Source organism: Microcebus murinus, chromosome 3 (genome assembly GCF_040939455.1).
Source record: "Microcebus murinus isolate Inina chromosome 3, M.murinus_Inina_mat1.0, whole genome shotgun sequence".
In the NCBI taxonomy this organism is placed as follows: Eukaryota; Metazoa; Chordata; class Mammalia; order Primates; family Cheirogaleidae; genus Microcebus; species Microcebus murinus.
The window spans coordinates 77,688,224-77,709,091 of NC_134106.1; the positions used below are offsets into that span (position 1 = coordinate 77,688,224).

Consider the following 20,868-nt stretch of genomic DNA (forward strand, 5'->3'; position numbering starts at 1 on the left):
TTAGATTCTGTTTATCTAAGACGGGTTACCCTCTGGTAGCTGCATGGCTCCCACAGCCCTGTGGCCTTACCTGAGCGTGGTGACATGGTCTGGTGGGGCATCCGGTGGCTCAAACCCTCGCCCTCGGGTGTGCGCTGCCCAGGCTTCACTCCGCAGCCTCCCACCATATTTGGAATGGTGGGTTCACCAAGGGGTGATGATCAAATGCCTATTTCTAGGCTTAGTGACTTGTTAAAAATATAACTGATGAGGGCATGTCTTTTCTTTTAAACGTCTTCTAAATGCAAAGGCAAAAAGAGCCAAAACCAAAGATATCTTTCACCCTGTTTTTCCTCCCTTGAGTTTCTATTTTTAAAAAGTTGTTTTGGGTTAGAGTTTCCTTGTATTTCTAAAAGAAAACTAAGCTAGAAATAAATGGCAACAGGCAAGGAAGGTGGGGGCAGGGTAGAAAATGAGTGAAAACTCAGGAATTGCATGGAATGTCTTTTCCTTCAGACGTGGCAAGTGAGGGTTTAACACAGTTGTACCCAGGCTGGACAAGGGCAGAGTTGGTCCTTTGCACCAGAACAGGGGTCTCTGCCTTAGTACCTGGGTCAATAGAAGTGAAATAACAGAGCTTTCCTGGTGTCCTTCCTTCCTGGGTGGAGGAACCACAGTGTGGTGGAAGGAGATTGGCCTCTGCAGACAGAATATTTTCTGGCCTCATTGTGACTTGAAGAGGCTTTTTTGTTGTTTTCCCCAAAGGGCATAGTCTTAAGTACTTATGTGTAGGGTCCTCAGTGGGTTAGGGAGGTTAGGCATGCGTCTGTGGGACCAAAGTAGACCTGGCGTTTGAGGTTATTGCAAAGACTCAGGGCTGGAGGGTTAGAGACTAGGCTGGCTCCAGGCAGAGTGTGGGGCAAGCAGAGCTAGAAGATGTGGAAGGGGTGGAGAGGGGGAATGGGGAGGATGGTGAGGTGCCTAGGGGTCGGGTGACTTGCTAAATAGCCAGAACCTAATTCTTAGGTCTTCCTTCCTAAACGTCACGACCCCTCCACTGTGCACAGGGGAGTGGAGTGAGGCCCTGTACCCGCTGCTCACCACCCTCACGGACTGCGTGGCCATGATGAGCGACAAGGCCAAGAAGGCAATGGTCTTCCTGCTCATGCAGGACAGCGCGCCCACCATAGCCACCTACTTGAGCCTGCAGCACCGCCGCGACGTGGTCTTTTGCCAGACGGTAAGCTCCAGGAGCACCACCAGAGGCCACAGGGACCTCCACCTCAGAAGGACAAGCGCAGGACGCCCCTTTACCTCCCTGATCACTTGTGAAAAACAACAGGTGGCCATATTTCCTCCTGGCTGTTGTTTTTAAGTTTATTTACTAGAGGTCTAGATTTCAGCACAGGGAGGACACCTGCTCGATCAGTATGCATTTGTCTCCCTAAAGAACTGGCACCTACAGAATTTGCTGGTTCTGCCCCATGCACCAAAATTGCAGATGGCACAGGCCCCATTGCCGCCTTTTTTCCTCTGCAAAGGAGTTCAGTGAGGGCAACATGGATGCTTGCTGTTGGTGTAGTCTTTTTTCTTATAAATAAAATAGTAGATGCCTTAGTTCTATGGCTTATTGCAGAACTCTGTATTTAAGGATTTTTGTTATCTTTCAGAGAAATGAAGAGTTGAAATGAATGTAACAAGTTAAACAGATGCTAGCAAACAAATTAATGAAGTAAACAGTGACTTAGGGTCAGGCTGGTTCTCTGCAGTTCCCCACCCATCCTGGGAGGCCTGTTTCATCCTACAGAAAATAGCCTACTGAGGAAACTTTGAGTGACCGTGTTCTTGTCCACTTCTGTATTTTGTTGTGATTAACTCAGTTTCCAGCCAGAGATGGTATGGATTTGTGAGTAGATAGACCCTTTCACCATGGGTAATTAATTCTGGGCTTCCAGAAGGTTCTAGCCTAGTAATAACCCTAGGCAGGTCAGGTCTGAAGCTGGGCCAAAATCAAACCTAACTTTGGGAGTGACAGGAACAGCAAGCCCAAGGTGTTAGGCATCCTCCCCATGGCCTCTGCCCTCCACAGCCCCAGAGCCAGGGCACTCCCCACTCCCCAGCGTCCCCAGGAGATAGGAGGTGCCACTGCAGCCACTTTGAGCAGTGGAAGCAGAGGAACTTGGGGCTGGGGCGGGCATGAGCCCACTGCTTTTTAGTGAGCGGGTGTCTGACCCCAAAACCACTTCACCCTGTGTCCCTCCAGCTGACTGCTCTCATTTGTGGCTTCATCATCAAGCTGAGGAACTGCCTGCATGATGACGGTTTCCTGCGGCAGCTCTACACCATCGGGCTGCTGGCCCAGTTTGAGAGCCTGCTGAGCACCTACGGTGAGACCCGCGGGCCCTGCGCACCCCCGGCACCTCCGGGGGCTGCATCAGGAGCCACAGTTACCTGTGTGAATTCTATCTTTTCTTCCTAGATAGTTTTCTGATTACACAGGCTTAACGTGTGCTGATCATTAATAAAATAAATCCAAACATCACCAAAATACATAACAAGGAACCAAATGACAGTTATATATACATACCTTGGTTTGGTTTGTGGTTTGTGTGGTATGCATCTTTTTAAAAAAATTATTATGGGTGCATTATAGTTGTTATTTGTTATGTATCTGGTGGGTCTTTCTAGTTGAGGATGGATGATAATTATTTAACCAGTAACTTCCTGTAGGACTGTGGGTTGTTTCTGACTTCTTCCTACTAAGCCAGTGCTGCAGTGGCGTTGGGCATCTGAGGCACTGCTCTCCTTCTGCAGCTACTGAATGACTAGACGGAGAGTTTGCCGGGTCAAAGGGTAGGAATATTCTAAAACGTAATGGATATTTTCAAATTGCCCTCCAAAAAGGCTCTCTTCTTCCTACCCTTGTTTTCTGTTTATTTCTTCTGAGAAGGTGAAAATGAACCATTTTTTTTTTTTTAAGTATTTAGTCTTTGGAGTTCTAGGACATCAAATAGACATCAAGCCCCGTGTAAGGGAGAATCTGTCCGCAGCAATGCTGTTGTACTGTCTCTCTCTATTTTTAAAGAGCTGGCTTTGCCTTCTGAGTTCCACCCATTTCTGTTTCCCCCTTCACGGCCCTGTGCTTGCCCAGAAAAGGGTGAGGAAGGATGGTGCATCTCCTCCAGCTGCATTTTTTAATGTGGCCATGGGATTTCAATAGCAGTCCTCTCAGAGAAGTGAGTCACAGGGAAAAAGGCTCAGAGACCCCTACCTGGTCCACACCTGCACCCTCCCCTGTCACAGCCTGAGCTCGTTGGCTTTCGTCTGCACCTGCCTCAGTGCCTATGCCATGTCTACAGAGAGAGTGGCAGGGTCCTCTGCTGACAGCCCCTTCCCTCCCTTGCATCCAGGTGAGGAGTTGGCGATGCTGGAGGACATGAGCCTTGGAATCATGGACTTGAGGAACGTGACCTTCAAAGTCACTCAGGCTGCTTCTAACACTTCAGCGGACATGCTGCCTGTCATCACAGGAAATCGGTAGAAATGCTGGTTTAAATTTCTCTGGGGTAGAGTGGTGTTTTTCATATGTGTTTATCTCATGGGATGCGCTCTTCCTTTATAAATTTTTATTCTTTTTCATTTTGTTAAAATTCTGGTCACATTCTCTTACGTTGGTGTCAGTCCTTAAAGATCTGGCTGACAGTTTGGCCATCAGTGATCCAGGGGGCCATTCTGGGCTCTGGCACTGAGGCGGGCTCTGGCACCTCCTGGCCCCAAGGTCAGAGCCTCACCCCTGCTTTCCCTCTCTCTGTCTCTCTCCAGCGATGGGTTTAACGTGCGGGTCCCTCTGCCAGGCCCGCTGTTCGACGCCCTGCCCCGGGAGATCCAGAGTGGCATGCTGCTGCGGGTGCAGCCTGTCCTCTTCAACGTGGGCATCAACGAGCAGCAGACGCTGGCTGAGAGGTGCGTGCCAGCCCTCGGGACTGACGTGGCTGGGGGAGCCGTGGAGATGATGTAGAAAGTGTGCTAAGTGCTCTGGGGGGAGTAGAAAGTGTGCTAAGTGCTCAGTGGGGTCTAAGTGCTCTGTGCAGGCTTCCTGGGTGGGGGAGGATGGCTGAAGTGGGTTTTGAAGTATGAGTAGGGGTTAGATAAGAAGGTAGAAGAGAGACTGGACATCTCAGGCCAAGAAGAGTGAGCAAAGGCCTGGGTTCAAAAGGCCTGTAGCAGGAATATGGCATATCATTCTGGAGGCCAAATTTCCCTAACAGCAGGTACTTTAAGATATCTTTTGATACTAAAATACACGTATCATACTAAGTTACACGTGTCACATAAATGACAACACAGGAGAGACTTTCATTTCATTTTGGAGAGAAAAACAGTACAGGGTCCAGGGCCACCAGGTTCTAGGCAGGGATCCACAGTGCTGAGGGCAGAGAGGCCTCGTGTGCCAGGCCGAGTCCTGCCTTGATCCTAAACGCTTATGCCTGGTAAACATTCTTCCAGATCACTTGCATGGAGCAGAGTCATGTGTACCTGTGTGTGCACACACATGTGTGGGGGAGAGAGGCTGAATTGGGTGTGTGTAGCCTATAATGGCTTTCCACTAATAAATGAAAGTCTCTCCTATATTGTCATTTACATGACACGTATGATATGTGTATTTTAGTATCAAAAGATACATTAAAGTGCTTCCTGTTAAGTAAATTTGGCTTCCAGAATGGTATGCCATATTCCTGCTGGGCCTTTTGAACCCAGTGAATGGTCAGTGTCTACTGACCCCTAAGTGTAGGGTCACCCCCACCTAGGAAGTATGTTGTGGTTTCTGGGAGACATTGAAGAACATTCAGTAGGGCAGAACATGATCAGGCTTACATTTTAAGTAGATCATTTTGCTGGCATGCGCCAGGAGAAAGTGAAAGTGCACAGGAGGTGAGGACTGTGATGAGGAGGTTGCTGGCAAGAGTGCAGGCCACATGCAGTCACCCAGGCCAGGGCAGGGAGTGTGGTGCATGTTCTGAGAAGGGACAGACTGGAGAACTATGGAAGTGGTAAATGGAAGGGTGTGGTCTTCCAGTGGGGCCCAATGGGAGAGAGACAGGAGAGTAGACTAGACACACCCAGGCTGCTGGATCTGGGGAGTAAGCGGTGCCACCCACTGAGCTCATGAACCAGGAGAGGGGTCATGTTCAGGTGCAGATGGTGAGCTGAGCTTGGGCTGAGGGCGCCAGCCCAGGAAGCAGAGCCCAAAGGTCTTAGCAGAGCTGAGGAGCCCATGTCAGGGAGGGTGGCAGCCTCACGGGAGCCCCAGCAAGGATGCAGCCCAGGGGAGAGGGAATGTCACTCCCTGTATCCAGCAGCTGTTGATCCCAATGGCTCTGCAAGAGCAGTTTCTAGAGAGGGTTGAGGCAGGACCACATCCAGGGAACAGAGGAGCAGAAAAGAGGACATGCCACTGAGGGTGGGAGGGACTGGAAGAATGTAGGGCTTGGCTTTGTTTCTTCATTTGTTCCCAGGACACTGGCTAGTTGGGCTTGCTTATGAACTGAGGGGAGGGCCCCAGAGAGGGGAGGCCATGGTCCTGGGCTCAGTGACAATCCCTGAGGGAGCAGACACCTAGAGGAAATGCTATCGTGGGTGCCAGGGGTGGAGGAGCTGTGCTCCACAGGGAGTCTTGCTCTCTGAGCTGTGTTGCAGGGCCCTAGAAAGGCTGATACTCAGAAAGTCACTGAGCAGGGAAGTGCTGGGGCTGCCCTGGGGACCCAGGACTTGGACCTCAGAACCTATATTTTTAATGACCACCTTGTGCCTGCCTTGTAGGTTGCATTTCATGACTTTTTCCCTTAGGCATTTGGCATGTGCTCACTTGTAGCTCACAGCGGGGAGGAGATACACAGAGTGAACCTTCGTAATGGGGAAAGAGTGAGGAGGGCCTCCTGTCAGTATGGTCCATCAGACTGGAGTGCACAGTGCTGTGCCCTCACTCTCCAGCCATACCCATTGCCATCCCCTCTGCTGAGTACCCCTGGACAGGAGGACAGAGGGACTGTGAGCTGAATGGCTGTGAGTAGGGGTCGCTGTGCCACATAGGACAGGACCCTTCAGTCTCTGGGTCTGGTGTGGATCATGTTCTGATAATCTCTTGGGAACATCTCTGATAGATCATACATGGTTCCTGCCAATAGAATGTATTTAAACTTCACCAACACTGCAGAGATGACTTCATGCTCAGGTGGAGGAAAGTGGTTTAGAATTTAGATGTGCACAATTATTGTTTGAGAGAATCAACATTGCTAGCTCTCATGCAACTGTGTTCATGTTAGAAGGTGACATTAGCCAACTAATGATGTCCCCTTGTAACTTCCCAAGGTTTGGTGATACATCTTTACAAGAAGTCATCAATGTGGAGAGTTTGGTGCGGTTAAATTCCTACTTTGAGCAGTTTAAGGAAGTTTTGCCTGAGGACTGTGAGTAATTCTTCACTTGCGGTCGGTTTTTCCTGCTGGTCTTTTCCTCACTGAGCGGCCAAGCTCAGGCTGTCTGCTTCCTGACGCTGCCTGGCTTGTCCTGCTTCCGTGTGTCTATGCGCGCCTGCCTAAGCACCTGCGTGTGTACAAGTCTGCACTGTTCCTTTCCTCCCTCCTACCCCAGCATGCACGCACACAGCCTGTTCACCTCTTCAGACTCTGCCTGGCTTGAATTCCACCCAGAGAAGCTCCCCTGGGCTGCAGCCCTCGCTCATCTCTGCTGTTGATTCTCTTTTAACCTGTGTGACGTGGGCTTCCCCACACACTGTCGTAGTCATTGACATTCATGGATGCATTCAGCGGTGTGCATCGTGCACCTGCTGGTAGGACATGAGGGATCACAGAGACAGGAGCCATATTTGGCCAGGTGAGTTGCCCATGCACCTGCCTCCATGGTGCTTAGGAGTAAGATGCTGGGTAAACATTGTTGGGTGTTTGGTGGCAAAATGCCCCCTGTCACAGCCTCCCCTGGAGGTGGTGGAGAGGTGACAATAATCTTCTGTCTGCTGGCACGTAGCTGTATGTCCCCCAGTGCGGATGCTGCAGCAAGGGCTCTGGAGGTCACAGAACTCAGGGAAGAGCCCAGGGGATGCACGGCAGTCACTGTCTTTACACGTGGAATTCTCTCCCAGATTCCACCCAGGGAACATTCCCTGAGCACCTGCCGTGTGTAAAGCACTACAAGACCCAGTGGCAAATGAGACCCTGCTTTGGAGGAAAGGCCACCCAAGAGCATCCCCACCTTGAGTTACACTAGTGTCCTCTAATAGGGGTTTCCACAGAGGGAAGACCGCGTCCACATCACCTGGGAAGACGCGGGCAACTTCATTTGCTTTCTGTTGGGAGGCGTGGTAGATCTTAGAGTTTAGGAATAGTAGAACAGCACTGCTGGTGGACCCCACTACAGGCCACTGATGTGCCAGGCGCCGGCTAAGTGTTCACTCACGTTTCCTCCTGGAATCCCACAGCAGCCCTGTGAGGTCGGCGCTCGTGTCTGTGTCCAGGTGAGGAAAGGTGCTGCCTGGCTCTGAAGCCATCCTGTTAGGAGAGACCGCTGCAGAGGACCCCCAGGGCCAGGCTGGGAGTCCGTATTACTTAAATGGTGTTCAGTAGGGAAGTGGTGTGAAAACACTGCCTTTTCATAGATTCACCAAGCAAGAAAGTGCTGTTGGATGGGAAGAGGGACACAAGCCACTGGCAGATGGGCGACATGTTGTTTCACTCTCTGACTCCAACCAGAGGCAACTGTGGTTTGGAAAGAAGGGGCGAGGCATTGAGGAGGGCTCGGGCTGAGGATGCTGGAGCTAGTGCAGCAGCAGTGGTGGGTGGCTGACAGGAGAGGAGCAAGCACAGCGCAGGCCCCCACTGAGCTTGTGACGTGGACAGACGGCCCATGGGTAGTATGGATGTGGAGCCACAGGGTGGGGTCCTTCGTGGCTGAAGGCACTAAGGGGCAGGACGAGAAGGAGGCTGAGGACAGCATCTGGGTAGGCTGGTTAGGAAGGCTGGTTAGGCTGGCTATTCAATAGAAGGGCCAGAGAGGGTGCCGCTGGCAAGAGGGAAGTAGGTGGCCAAGGAGGCAGAAATCAGGGGCATGGGGGACTGCCCTTGATGTATTGGTTAGTCCCAGTGTTTGAAAATCTCAGAGTGCCTTCAGGAGTGGTTGATTTTCCTAGATTTTGTCCTGGGTTTCATAGGCGAGGCAATCTGATGGATGTTCAGTCTCAAGATGTCCTGGAAGGGCCTGGAGACTGCTGAGTGGAGGAGGAGTGCTGCTAGAGTGAAGAGAGGCCTCCCTGGGCCCATCAGAAATACATTTCTCCAGTTGTAGGCTGAAATCACCCTGGGGAAGGCTACATGCTCCAGGTCCCCCAAGGTTTCCAGGCCCACTCGATGGCCAAGACCTGCTGCCCCAAGTGTGCTTCACCCTGGCAGAAGTTTTGGAGACTAGATGGGTCTCCCTTCCTCCTAACACCCTCCTTTTGGGAGTGGGGCAGGGAGCATGGGTGTTTACAGGAAGTTCATTAGGTGATTTGGTGTCCACTCCCTGGCTCTTTAGAAGAGCTGAGAGGAGATAAAGTAACTGCCCTTCAAAGGGGGCACTAAAATGGCGGTGAAATTGAGTGTTCACCATACCGGTAGCCACGTCCGGTCCCCAGACACCCTCCTCCCTTCTTGCTTTGGCTGCACAGTCAACATGTTAGTGTTTCTGTGCCACAGCAGCTTGCCTGGGTGGCCTCCCACTGTCAGGGGCAAGTTCCTGGGTATGGCACCTACTCCCACAGACTCCTTTTCTCTTCCAGGCCTACCTCGGTCGCGGAGTCAGACGTGCCTGCCAGAGCTGCTGCGGTTTCTGGGTCAGAACGTGCACGCCCGGAAGAATAAGAACGTCGACATCCTCTGGCAAGCCGCTGAGGTACTCTTTATAGTGAGGAAAAGGCAGTTACCGCTGCGCCCACTACCAAAACTCACGACAATAACGTTAACAAATCACAGCCTCAGCGGGCAGTGGAGAAAGCAAACGTCTCCATGTGGGCTCAGAGAACGTCACTGAACATGTTCTAAAACTTGGAAGATGCTGAACCTTCCCTGTGGGTTCATTCCCTTGGGGCTGCCTGAATTCTGATAAGCTTGACACGGTCTGTCCTATGGGGCACTGAATAGCCAGGCTGATGACAGTTGTCACCTTCAGAAGCCTGCATGGTGGGTTGCAGCTAAAACCCTCTGCCTCCTGCCTCTCTTAGTAGGTTCAGAGGGAGACTGTGGCGACCTTTCATGTCTCTTTAAACAGTCTTTATCGTACATTGCAGTTTTGATCTCCTAGTTTTCCCAAGTCCTTACCCTCAAATATTTTCTCATAAATTTACCCGTGGAAATTTTTCAGTCTGAGCCTGGGCATCAGAGCAATTTCAGGCTAGTTGTTCTCTCACCCATGATGAGGGGCTGAAGTTACCTCTTCTGTGCAGCTGATTAACCTGCCCAGCACTGGGACTCGGGCACAAGTGGCCCCAAGTGGCATTCTGGCTCGCTGCCTGAGCCTGAGCAAAGAGAAGAGAGCACAAGAGCGAGGTGGCACCGCACTGCCCACCATGCCTGGGCCACCGCCCTGCATCAGATAGTCCAGGCAGCCCACGGGGGCCTCCCCCGCAGCTGTCCCAAAGCATGACTGTCCTCATCTGGAGAGTGTTTCTCTGAGTCTCTTCCACAGCAGCAGGGGTCTCAGATGGTCATGGTGCTCGTCAGCTGTTCCTAGGGATTTATTAGGTGCCATATTCAAGAGCCTGCTTCCTGAAGTTCGTCTTTTGGAATGTGCTGCATGTTGTGGCTGTGGGAATGGTCGTGGCTGCTGATCGTGTTCTGTTGAATTTAGCTTTAAAGAGTAAACATCCCCTTCTGTGCTGATCTATTCATTTGTCCTGTCAAGGACTCCCTGGAAAGACTGTTGGAAAATGTGGGATGGGTCAGTCTGCCGATCACCCCTCTCTGGGCCAGGCTGCCCTGAGAGTCTTTTAATTACAACAGAACATATTTGGAAGCATCAAGTGACAGAAAGCTCAGCAGGTTTCACAGGCCTCATTTTTCAAGTATTCTCTTGGTTTTGGTACCTCACCTGGCATGGCTCACTCAGGCCAGGCCCAGCACATGTGGCACAGGGTGGGGCACACGCCTGCCATGGGGCTCCTCTACTGCCTTTATTTTGTTTTCTCACGGGTCTGCTGAACATCCCTGGTCAGACTGTTATTGTCTCTTATGCAGGTACCTTTAAGAGACTGTAGACAAAGAGCAAGCCTTTCCCACATGCCACAGAGAGTCCAGAAGGTGGCATGGCTATATCTCTGATCAGTGACAGGGGACATCCACTCACTCATTCTTCTTAGAATAAACATACAGCTTTACAGATGAGAGTAGGTGTGCAGATCTTGGGCATACCTTGTTTGAGAACTGTGGTTCTATTTCTCTAATGTCATATGATAGAAAATCATTAAATATGGAGGCAATGCACCATCTCCTGTCACCAGAACAAAAAATCAGTCCATCCAGTCCTGTATTTTTTTGTTCTCAGTAGAGGCCCCAAGGTATAGAAGCCTAGAATGAGAAGGAAGGCCCTCAGAGGCCCTTGGATGTGTCACTTCTCATGTCAGGCCCACCAAACCCTGGGTGTCCCCAGAGGGACATTGGGGTGGGACAGGTGGATGTAGGGTTAGCAGTGCCACACCACTAAGGTACTGAGTCTTCTCATCCCTGATTTGACCAGAGCTGCTGTCCTTTTCTGGGCCTCATTTCTTATAATTTCTGTGTGTGAACAAAGGGCCCTGGCTAAACAGCTGGGCTGTCTTTAGTCAGGTCTAAGCCCTCATTTCATGGAGGGAGAGACCCAGCCAGCACACCAAAGGTGGCTGGAGCCCCTCTAGGATGGGAATCTGGCACTGCAGCTGCCCTCTTGGACAAGGACCCACCTCTGGCCACCCTGCCTTCCTTCTAGAACCTCATGTTAGCTCTGGATGCACCATCTATGAAGTTAAATGTTCTTTTGAAACCGATTTATAGTTCCAGTCTCTGCCCTGTGTTCGGGTCATGAATTCTACAGCCTGTAGAAAATAGTGAGCATATACCAAGTTCACGCTTGCTCTGCCAATTATGATTTTACAAATTTGATTAAATCACTCTTTACTAGCTTGGGGTCTGCTTGTCTGCCTAGGGTCTTGGTTTTGTTTTGTTTGTTTGTTTGTTTCTCTTTTTGTCTATTCCCAAAAGGAGCTTCCCTTCCTCTTACTTGTCCTGACAGAACTGTGGGCCTTTCCTATTTTGTCTTTTCCTGGACGTGGTTCGCAGGACTGCACCATCTTCCCAGTAGTGGCCAGCATGTTCTTGGCTTTGCTGGCCCTAGAAGCAGGTGTGGTCCTATCTTCAGGGCAGTTGACACAACTCATGTTTTTCTGAAGTATGACAGATAACTGGGAGCCTACCTTTGTATAGTTTGGGTGGTTTTCATAAAATACCACTGTTGCTCTCACAGGACGGTATCCGATAAGGTCCTCAATCCCATGTCGGAAGATCTTGTGGCCAGATGTTTTGAAATTCACGGGTTTTCAGATTTTAGAAAAGTAATACGGCACAGAGTTGACATTTTTTGTATAATATGGCACATATTACACGTGTGTACTATGATATACACATATGATTTAATACCCCCGGGGGAGCCTGGGGCAGTACTCTGGAATCAAACTCATAATATCGCCTCACTGAAAAGTATGAATGTTTACATAAAATGGGATAAATAAAGATTATAAATAGTCTCACATCAGCTCAGATCTGGTTGTGCTGCCAAATGAGGCTGCTACATACTTAGAAAAAGTATGTTTTAGAGCATACTTTTAGAATTTCTGTTCTAAAACAGAAAAGTATGTTTCTGTTTTAGAGCTTGCTGGATTTGGCGACTGTGTACCTAGGATTATCTCTAGTGATGCAGAGGAAATGCCCAAAATCATCCTCTCTCTGGAGAGAGGAGGCACACTGAGATGGCCTTTTCCCAGTCTGGTGGCTTCCTCCACCCCCACCACGTGAGCCGTCCTGTTGTGACGAGGGAAGCCCTTTGGTGCCTAATCCCATGTCTGGGGCAAGGATGACAGGAAGGGCCTGCGGGGCCTGGTGGTCAGGTGGTGGCTAAAAGGAAGTGGAACTCCTCAGCTGTTCCCATCTGTGTGGATGAAGGAGGAGAGTGGGCATCAGCAGGGCTGTCCCCTGTCTTCCAGAAAGGCCTGGACACCTGGCCAGGGGCTTGGGGCCCTGCCCTGAGTGGGTCATTCTCGCTGCCCTCTTTCCCCGAGGGATCAGCAGTGAAGGGGTGAACATGACAGGAGAGCCCAGGCATGGTTTGGAAGGGACAGCTGGTAAGGGTCAGTGAACGGATGGTGATCCCTCAGCAGGCAGGGAGGCTGGACTGAGAGGGAGCATCCTGTGGGAGAAGGCAGGGCACACGAGGCACAGCAGGACCCCCAAAAGCTGGTGTTTGTAAGTGACTCAGTTTCTGTCAGCTCTGACAGGATGTGGAGTTGGGGCACAGAAGGGGAGGGTCTGGCCAGGCCTCGCTGGGCCGGTCAGGAACCTCTCTCGTATGTGAAGGGTGCTGCCTTTCCTCGGAGTCCCCCCTCCTAGACACAGCCCATTTTCCTGTTGCAGATCTGCCGCCGCCTTAATGGGGTCCGGTTCACCAGCTGCAAGAGCGCCAAGGACCGCACGGCCATGTCGGTGACACTGGAGCAGTGCCTGATCCTGCAGCACGAGCACGGCATGGCCCCGCAGGTCTTCACCCAGGCCCTGGAGTGCATGCGCAGGTGAGTGCCACCGCCGGCCCGCGCCCTGCCTGCCCTGGTCCGTGTAAACTGCAGATGAGCTGGCAGCACTGCGCCTTCCCGCAGGGCCTGCCCTGCATGAGCCCCTGATGCCAGCCGCCACACTTGAGTTTGACAAACTAGTCAAACTATTGGCACTGTCAAATTCAGACACCGTTCTCTTGTAAGGCGAGGGGGGAAGAGAGCTGGCAGTCTTTCTGAACAGGACTGCACTGAAAGCTGGTAGACTGAGGGGCAAGCTGAGGGTCAGGCAGCTAAGCGAAGCTTGGCTGCAGCCGTATGATACGTCCCTTCAGCCACCTGCCTGGCTGTGGGTGTGATTTAGGGCCAGGGCTTTCTCAGCAGGCCTCTGCTGTTGACATCGTATAGCCACATGCATACGTACATTTCCAAACTCCAGTAAAGACACGCGTCTGCAGGTTGCACCGGTTTTGCTCTGCTGCTTCTCTAGCAGTCGACACAGTTTGCTTTTATGAGCAAAGTGTCAAATGAGTGTTTTATGGTGACAGCTGTCAGTGTGCCCTGGCAACCTCACCCAATGGTGTTCTGATTCTGAGTCAGCAGGCGTGTTTGCAGAATGAAACCCAGAACTAAAATTGTCCACTATTGATCGATGCCTTGTTTCAAGCACTGCTGGGCAGCCCCTACCTCACATACCAAAAGAAAGGATAAGAAACCTGGTTTTCCCGTCTCCTTCAATGTAGTCACCAATGCTGTTAAAGTCTCGTTTCCAACGGTCACTTCTACTGAATGTTCTGTATCATTTGTCCTCTCACCAAATTCTTTAAAGTGTTCAATTCTCTTATCCTTTCTGTATGTTTCTGCTGTTTGACCTTCTCACAGTAATGCACAAAAGAGAGGCATGAGCTCCTGCCTCTTGATTGATAGCATTTTGTCCCTGTTTTGTCTTTCCAAGTTCATCTAAACCTCTTTGTTAAAGTTCACCATCCCTCTGCCCAGCCTCAGGGGAGCGATAGAGACTCAGAGCCCTGCTCTGCCATTCTTTAATTTTACTTGCCTTGACTAAGGGCCTGCCCCAGGAGTCTGGATGCCCTTCCGGCTCCACGTCCAGTGCGACCCTGCAGCAGTGGGGTGCCTGGTGTGGCAGGATGGCAGCCACATCTGTGCCATCAGCTGCACGGCTTTGAAAGGGGCCGCTGTAGTGAACTGCAGACCTTTGCCAGTGAAGAGATGAGAAGAAGCAGGATTCCTGTGGTTGTGGCAGCAGCGATCAGGATCAGGTCCAGCCAGGAGCTGAGGCCCTGAGTTAGGCACACAGTTGACGCAGGGCCCTCTGTCCAGTTCTTGGGTTCTTGAACAAATTCAACAAAAACAATTCATTCTGACTTCATCTGAGTACAAAGGTCTCAGGAGACCAGGGAGGAAGTGGGCTTGTAGAGAGACACAGCCACGACTGCAGGGCCTGTCACGGAGCCCAGAACCCACACGGCCTCTGCCGGCCTGTAGCCTCCAGGGGTTGTGTGCCCAGAATAATCATTACAGTTGTTACAGTTTACAGCACAAAGCACTTTTTACAACTTTTAATTGTATAAGTAATTGATACCCCTTATAGGAAAATTAGATAATACAGATAAGTGTCTACACTAGTCCTTCACTCTCATGCACATACCCCGCAAGAGAATTCTCCATATTCCTGCTATTAACAGTAGCCATGTTAACATTTTTATCCATGTTCTCTCAGAGAAATGTACATACATACCTACGTACAAGTGTGAGTGTGGTTAATCCACACATTGGTTAGCCAGTCCCTGAATGACACACAAAACAAAAACACGTGCACAAACAAATGCAGTTATATGCACAATTCTGCCTATTGTTTTAGCCTACTTTTTTCCATTTAACTGTCTTGTGAGCATTTTTTCAGGTGAAAAAAATATAGACCTTATCACTCTTAACACATTGTAATTTATCTAATTTGCTATCATTGAATATTTAAACTGTATATGGTTTTCCAGAATTTTAATCAAGAGGCCAGTGAATATCCTTATATATTCTCCTATCCACATTTGTCAATTGACTCCTCAGGTTAAAAAGTACACATCTTTGGAAGGCTTTTTTTTTTAAAGCAAGAGTTTTGCTCTGTCACCCAGGCTGGAATGCACTGGTGTCATCATCGCTCACCTCAAACTCCTGGGCTCAAGTGATCCTACTGCTTCTCAAATAGCTGGGATTATAGACACATACCACCATGCCAGGCTAATTTTTAAAAATTTTTTTAGAGACAGGGTCTTGCTGTATGGCCCAGGCTGGTCTCAAATTCCAGAGCTCAAGTGATCTTCCTGCCTCAGCCTCCCAGAGTGCTGGGATTACAGCCGTGAGCCACCCTGCCCAGTCTGTAAGGCTTTATAATAATTTTAATACAAATCACCAAATTGTTCCCATACCAGCCACACTCCTGCCCACCAGTGTCCCAGAGTGCTCAGGAACTGCTCCCTTGGGCACCGTCATTCCTTTCACTGTTCTGAGTGCTCCTGAGGCTGTAAAGGTGGTGTCATTTTTCTGTTTTACTTACAGGCGAGGACCCTCAGGTGCCCTGAGTGGTGAGGGCCTTCCTCACATGGGAGCAGGCATCATCCCCTTGGCCTCCCTCTGCCTCTGTAAACCCCAGTCCTGCCTCTAATTATGGATGTCTTTTTAAATTTTTTTTTCTGCATTTTCTAAAATCTGTACAGTGAGCACATAATACAAAAATAATTATTTAAAAAGTTATAAAGACGAAACAAAGCTCACTCCTCCTCCACCTCTGCCTGCCCTGGAACCCTCAGCAGCAGCCCAGCCCTGCCAGGGACAGTGCTCACTGCTGCCTTGAATAGCACCTTGCAGGATCTCAGGCTCTCGCTGCAGGTGTTGTTTGAAGGTGACACTGGTACCCCTGACTTTGTGTTTTCTGGATTATCCCATGTGGCGAAGACATGTATCTGTTTAGTCAGCTGCAAGCCCTGTCACCAGCTAGCAGTTCTGGCTGTAGGGTTGGCCAGCGAAAGCCCCGAGGAGGCAGTAGTGAAACTGTACCCTGTCCTGGAGCAGAGGAAGAGGTTTGGTTCCCTTGCACTTTTGCACTTGCCTCTCACCAGATGGGCGGGTAGAGCATGCAGGTGGGGGCAGAGCTGGCACCCACGCTGGCTTCCTCCTGGAGGCCCAGGGCGAGTACTGGTCAGTGCTGTGCTGTAGGCATTCAACAGCCAGTTGTCTCCCCAGAAGCCCTGATCTGTAGTGTTTGCCAATTTCTGTGGCATAAATACCTCCACCGGGGCCCATTTCGAGCTCTTAGTGTGGCAGCACTGAACATGGAGTTGGGAAGAGATTTACACCCTCAGCTCCTGTGAGCCATGCGTGCTGACTCCAGTACACCACTGGGGTATCCCTCTGTGCCCAGTCCAGGGGCTGACACCCTCACTTAGTGGGCTTTTCTGAGTAGCCGCTAAGCTATCCTGCAGGGGATGTGATGACTGGTCAGTGCTGGCCAGCTTGGAAAGTGTCCCCTGTCAGAACGGCACATTCCAGCAGGGCCTTTCCAAGGCTTCAGGGTTCCTCTGGGAACACCAGGGAGGACTCAGCGTGAGGAGGAAGCCTGGGCCTCCTGCCTGCCCCTCTCCACGCGGATCCTTCACAGACTGCCTGCTGTGTCCTAGGACCTCTATTCTGTGTCACTGCTGCCACTCGGTGGCCATGGATGTGGTTCCAGAGTCGTGTGGTTCTAGGTACCATCTCACCTCAGTACATTCCTGCTGTAGCATCAAAAGGGGAAAGAAACCCAAGTTTCTAGTGTGGGGTTGGTTGGGTTCCATCCTTGGGGATCATTGTATAGAACAGTAACTTGCAAAGTTGAGGACAGCAATGGCTCACGGCCTGCTATTGCTGAACCTGAGACCCAAGGTGGGGCTGGGAAGGACCCTGCATTTGGTTCGTACCTGAGGTCAATGGTTTTCATTTGTGTAGTTAATCAAGAGGCAGCTTTGGCCAAATCCATCGCACCACCCTCACTGGGGCATCTGTGAGAAGGTCAAATCCCCAATGGTTCTTCATGTTCAGCTTGCTTCTCAGAACCCCGTCTTTGCAGCATGCGGGAGCATGGCGGGGCGGCATGGAGTTGTGCTTGGCCAGCCGAGAGGGAGTGAACATGGAAAACCATTCATTCAACCTACATGTGTTTATTTTCAGTAGATTACAGTATTTTTTTCTTATTTTCACTTCTCTTTCTCTCCTTTTTTCCTGTAACTGTGCTGGTTTTATTTTGATCTTCCTCTCACACCCTTTTCTGCATATCATCTTTTCTTTCTGTTGTGGCTTCATTCCATTTTTTTTTTTTAAATCTTATCCTTTGGTTCTCCTCTTTTCCCCATGACTTTTTATAAAATCCATCGCATGTGTTTCTTTTTTCTTTATTTTTGTTCCTTTCCTTTTTTCTTTTCCTTTCTCCCAAACTTTTTCCTTTTCACAGCATTGGAACACGGGAGGTAGTCACGCAGAAGAACTTGAGCGGCCTGGTGCCCATCCGAGACTTAAGGCTAGACCCCAGCCTCCTCTGTTCCCTTCCTTTATTAGCTCTGAGCCCCAATTTACTGATTGTGTGGCTCTTTCTGAGCATAGCATACCTGGTGACCAAATTGCGTTGCAAATGAGTATCATTACGAAAAATTCATAAGTCACGAGAAAAAACAAAAGTGCCAGAATATGTCCAGCCACCGTGTACCTAACTGGACAGAAGGAATGTCAAAGCGTGGTCTGCCAAGAAATATCTCATGCCTTACAGTTTGACGTTTTGTTCTTCTGAACTGTAAATATCTGCCAAATTATTTCACCAAGAGGACTTGTTCATTTAAATCATGTCTTCAGTGCTTGTAACATGTTCTCATGGTGTCCCACCACTGCATAATTTAGCTGGCCTGGAATTACTTGTATCACATCTCTTACCTTCTGATGTAAAATTGTTTATTACCTGTACATCTCGTGTGCCCTGTTTCCAAGAGAAGGGAATTCTGTTTGAAAAGAATTTGTATATTTGATACTATTCCTTAAGTGTACTACTAACCTTTCCTTTCCTTTTGAAGAAAAATGAAAAGAAAAAGATAGATGCTTTCTATAACCGGCTCATCTAGACAAGCCTATTTAATAGGACACGTACTTTCTGCTTTCATTTCAAAGCGTAGTCCCCGAAGCACAGTAGCAAACAGTTTGCAGAATCATAACACTCCTTACTGATATTTATTATTTCCAATTGGGGGTGACACAAAACTGTGAGTACAATAGTACATAGTACCAAGTCAAGCACATAAAGATAACCTATTGCATGTGACTTTAGATTTACTCTTAACTCTTTAAGGATCAGTAAACAGGTTCCAGGAAGTAACACATACAGTAACAAAAGGCAGTTGAAGTTACGTACATTCATTTTTCTGAAAGTAGCATTTTTCATTTAAAAATTACATCTTTAATTCGAGATTGAAGTCAGACATCTCTTCTCTCTTACCCATCAAATATGGTTAAAAATGAAAAAAAAAATCAAAGAAAAATTGCCAAAAATTGATTTTGGGTGGGGGAGCTGTGGCAGATGGAGCTGTGAGAGAGAAAGGGCCACTTTGGTTTCTGTTGTTGTTACTCTCCATTTTAACATGGCAATGTCCCTAAAATGGGATGAATTGTAACTTTAACATTCAGATGTGGTGGAGGGTAATTGTACACCTATAAAGGTAACCAAGTAAATCAGGGGAGAGTTCCACACACCCTGCATGAGAATAGTTAGTGGCTTCTCTGTTTTCCAGTTCACATTATTATGACATTGTACTTCTATTTGTGTCCGCAGCTGGTTCCCCTCACAGTGTATTTTATGGAGTGGATTTCTTTTCACCAGTCTAGACAAATTGGAGTCAATTTAGAGAGTCTGGCTTTTCCAGAAACTTGACACCCATTCGCACACACAAACCCAGTCCACCACAAAGTCTGGCTTCTCCATTCTCCAAGATTCCCAGACCTCACTCTGGGATTTCTCTGATTTGGCATCAGCTCAGAGTCCAAGTTCTAGGAATAGCAGAAGCAGTTAGCAACGAGTGGCAAACACCAAACTCAGACTTTTAATTCTAAAGTATAAAACCATCCTCATCACTCCCAGGAGCACCCCTTTTCTAGAGCCCCTGAGCACTGCAGGATCCCTAGGGCAGATGTCACCTCTGTGTACCCTGTAGGTGAGCCCACTCTTCTCCAAGTGCAGAGCGTTCACTTGTCTCTTCTAGAGTAAATGAGGTGGCTGTTGTGTGGCACAGCTCCTGGCATCCTTCAGTGGGGAGTCAGTCACCAAATGCCAGCTGACGGGTGGGGCTGACTTGTAGCAGCATGGCACTAGGCACTGGACAGTGTCCTGGTCAGTCTATGATTCTGTGAAAGGTATGTTCACCACTTGCCCTCTTTCACATTGAGGCGCACACTTCAACTCTCTAGGACATTTTGTCTGCTTGATTTGAAAGAGGGAAAGCAGAGTCCACAGCCTTCTTCGGTTCCCATTCCACAGCTTCCCAGGCCCTGCTCCAGGCGATGCGCTCCTGATGACGCAGTGGTGACAGGTGCACGCCCACCTCCAGGGCAGAGCTTGTGGCCAGGAGAGTCCACACACAGAAGGAGGCCCTCCCACTGCAGACAGCAGCCCTCCTTCCCCCAGGGCCCAAGTGGGCTTCAGTGGTACTCTCCAGGGGCTCCTCCCAGGACTCCGCCACAAAGCACGGGGAAGCCATGGCCAGCCAGAGGACCTCCTCTGAAAGGGCCTCAGGGACACCACAGCCTGATCCTTGGCTGCCGTGGTGCCAGCCACGCCTTCCTGTCCCATATGGGCTGGCTGTTGGGTTGGAAGAGAAATGGGACCAAAGGGAGAGGGGATAAGGTTCTTCGTCTCTCTCCTCCAGGGGCTGGGTCAGAAGGCAGCGCATGGGCCTGCACAGTCTTGGAGGGCTGGCACTAGAGAGGATGCCAGGAGACCAGCCTAGGCCATAGGTTGGTTGTGTTTTGGTTTTTTCGCTTTAAAATATCTGAGAAAAGAAACTTAGTATGATCAACCTTTATGCTGAATTTTAATATCACTAAGGCCTTTTGCTCATGAAATGAGTCTGAATACATAACCAAAATATTTTCTGCTTTAGTGAGAGATAGGATGGAATAAAGGTGGGGAGATGATTCGAGAAGCGGGAGTCATTGATATCTGATGATGGTTTTTAGGTTGCTTCCCAAGTGATACTAGCACTGAGGCATTATTAGTGCCAACCAGCTTGAGGTATTCAGTATTAAATCAGCTTTCTGAAGTGAGAGAAACCACACTGAAGAGAAAGTCTCTTTGGATGGTCACATAAAGTTTTTTCAACAACTGTGACAGTTACCATTCACTCCTATGGCTCCGTTCCCCCAGAGATCTTATCAGCTAGTTCTCCCTCCACAAAGCAACAGGAAAAGCAGCCACTACCCATGACTGCCATAGAATCACTAAGACACTGATGCCACCAGATGAGTTCTAAAGTGGAAGGCCCCACCAGAAAGGGAAAACCAGAGATTTTCCTAAAATCAGTTGTCATTTGGGGTTTCCTTACTAATTTTCATTTCAAAAATGGTTGTCCTGGAAAAGAAATAATTTATGGATATAATAAAAATAATCATGGAGCTTGGAAATAATTAAATCCCTCTTGCTAAACTCTATCCAAGCCCTTCTCAACATGTGTTTTTGACTCCTGGAAATTATGCAGCCAGTGCGGTCAGTGAAGGTGTTCAGCCTTCGGGCAGCAGGCCGGCCGGGGCAGCGGGAAACGCCACTAGCGCAGCACGCCCTCACCGCCTCCACATGCCTTGTCCTGAGCCCCTGCCAGCATCTCCGCACAGACCATGTGACGGCATGTGGACCGGCTGCATCAGCTAGATTTCGTAAATTCAGACATTTGTGGGAAAGGAAATACAATTTGATTTAAAAACTAAATTGAAATGAAAGTATAACCTTGATTATAACTTAATGTCTA

The 20,868-nt window shown here is 49.4% G+C and overlaps 1 protein-coding gene across 10 annotated transcripts in view; it reads left to right on the forward strand.

The window, feature by feature from the left end:
* Window positions 1-20,868, forward strand: part of INPP4A (inositol polyphosphate-4-phosphatase type I A) — a 147,758-nt gene that overhangs the window by 122,899 nt on the left and 3,991 nt on the right. For 5 of the 10 annotated variants that reach the window (XM_076001009.1, XM_012786970.3, XM_012786980.3 and 2 more), the window contains 8 exons: window positions 1,047-1,219; window positions 2,243-2,366; window positions 3,390-3,516; window positions 3,802-3,942; window positions 6,349-6,446; window positions 8,810-8,922; window positions 12,687-12,841; window positions 17,322-17,862. In XM_076001009.1, the coding sequence (XP_075857124.1) occupies window positions 1,047-1,219; window positions 2,243-2,366; window positions 3,390-3,516; window positions 3,802-3,942; window positions 6,349-6,446; window positions 8,810-8,922; window positions 12,687-12,841; window positions 17,322-17,502 (1,112 nt within the window). In that variant the 3' untranslated portion in view covers window positions 17,503-17,862. Of the gene's footprint in view, window positions 1-1,046; window positions 1,220-2,242; window positions 2,367-3,389; window positions 3,517-3,801; window positions 3,943-6,348; window positions 6,447-8,809; window positions 8,923-12,686; window positions 12,842-17,321; window positions 17,863-20,868 lie in introns of those variants that run through there. The other 5 variants (XM_076001011.1, XM_012786983.2, XM_012786977.3 and 2 more) reach the window with 1 other exon arrangement.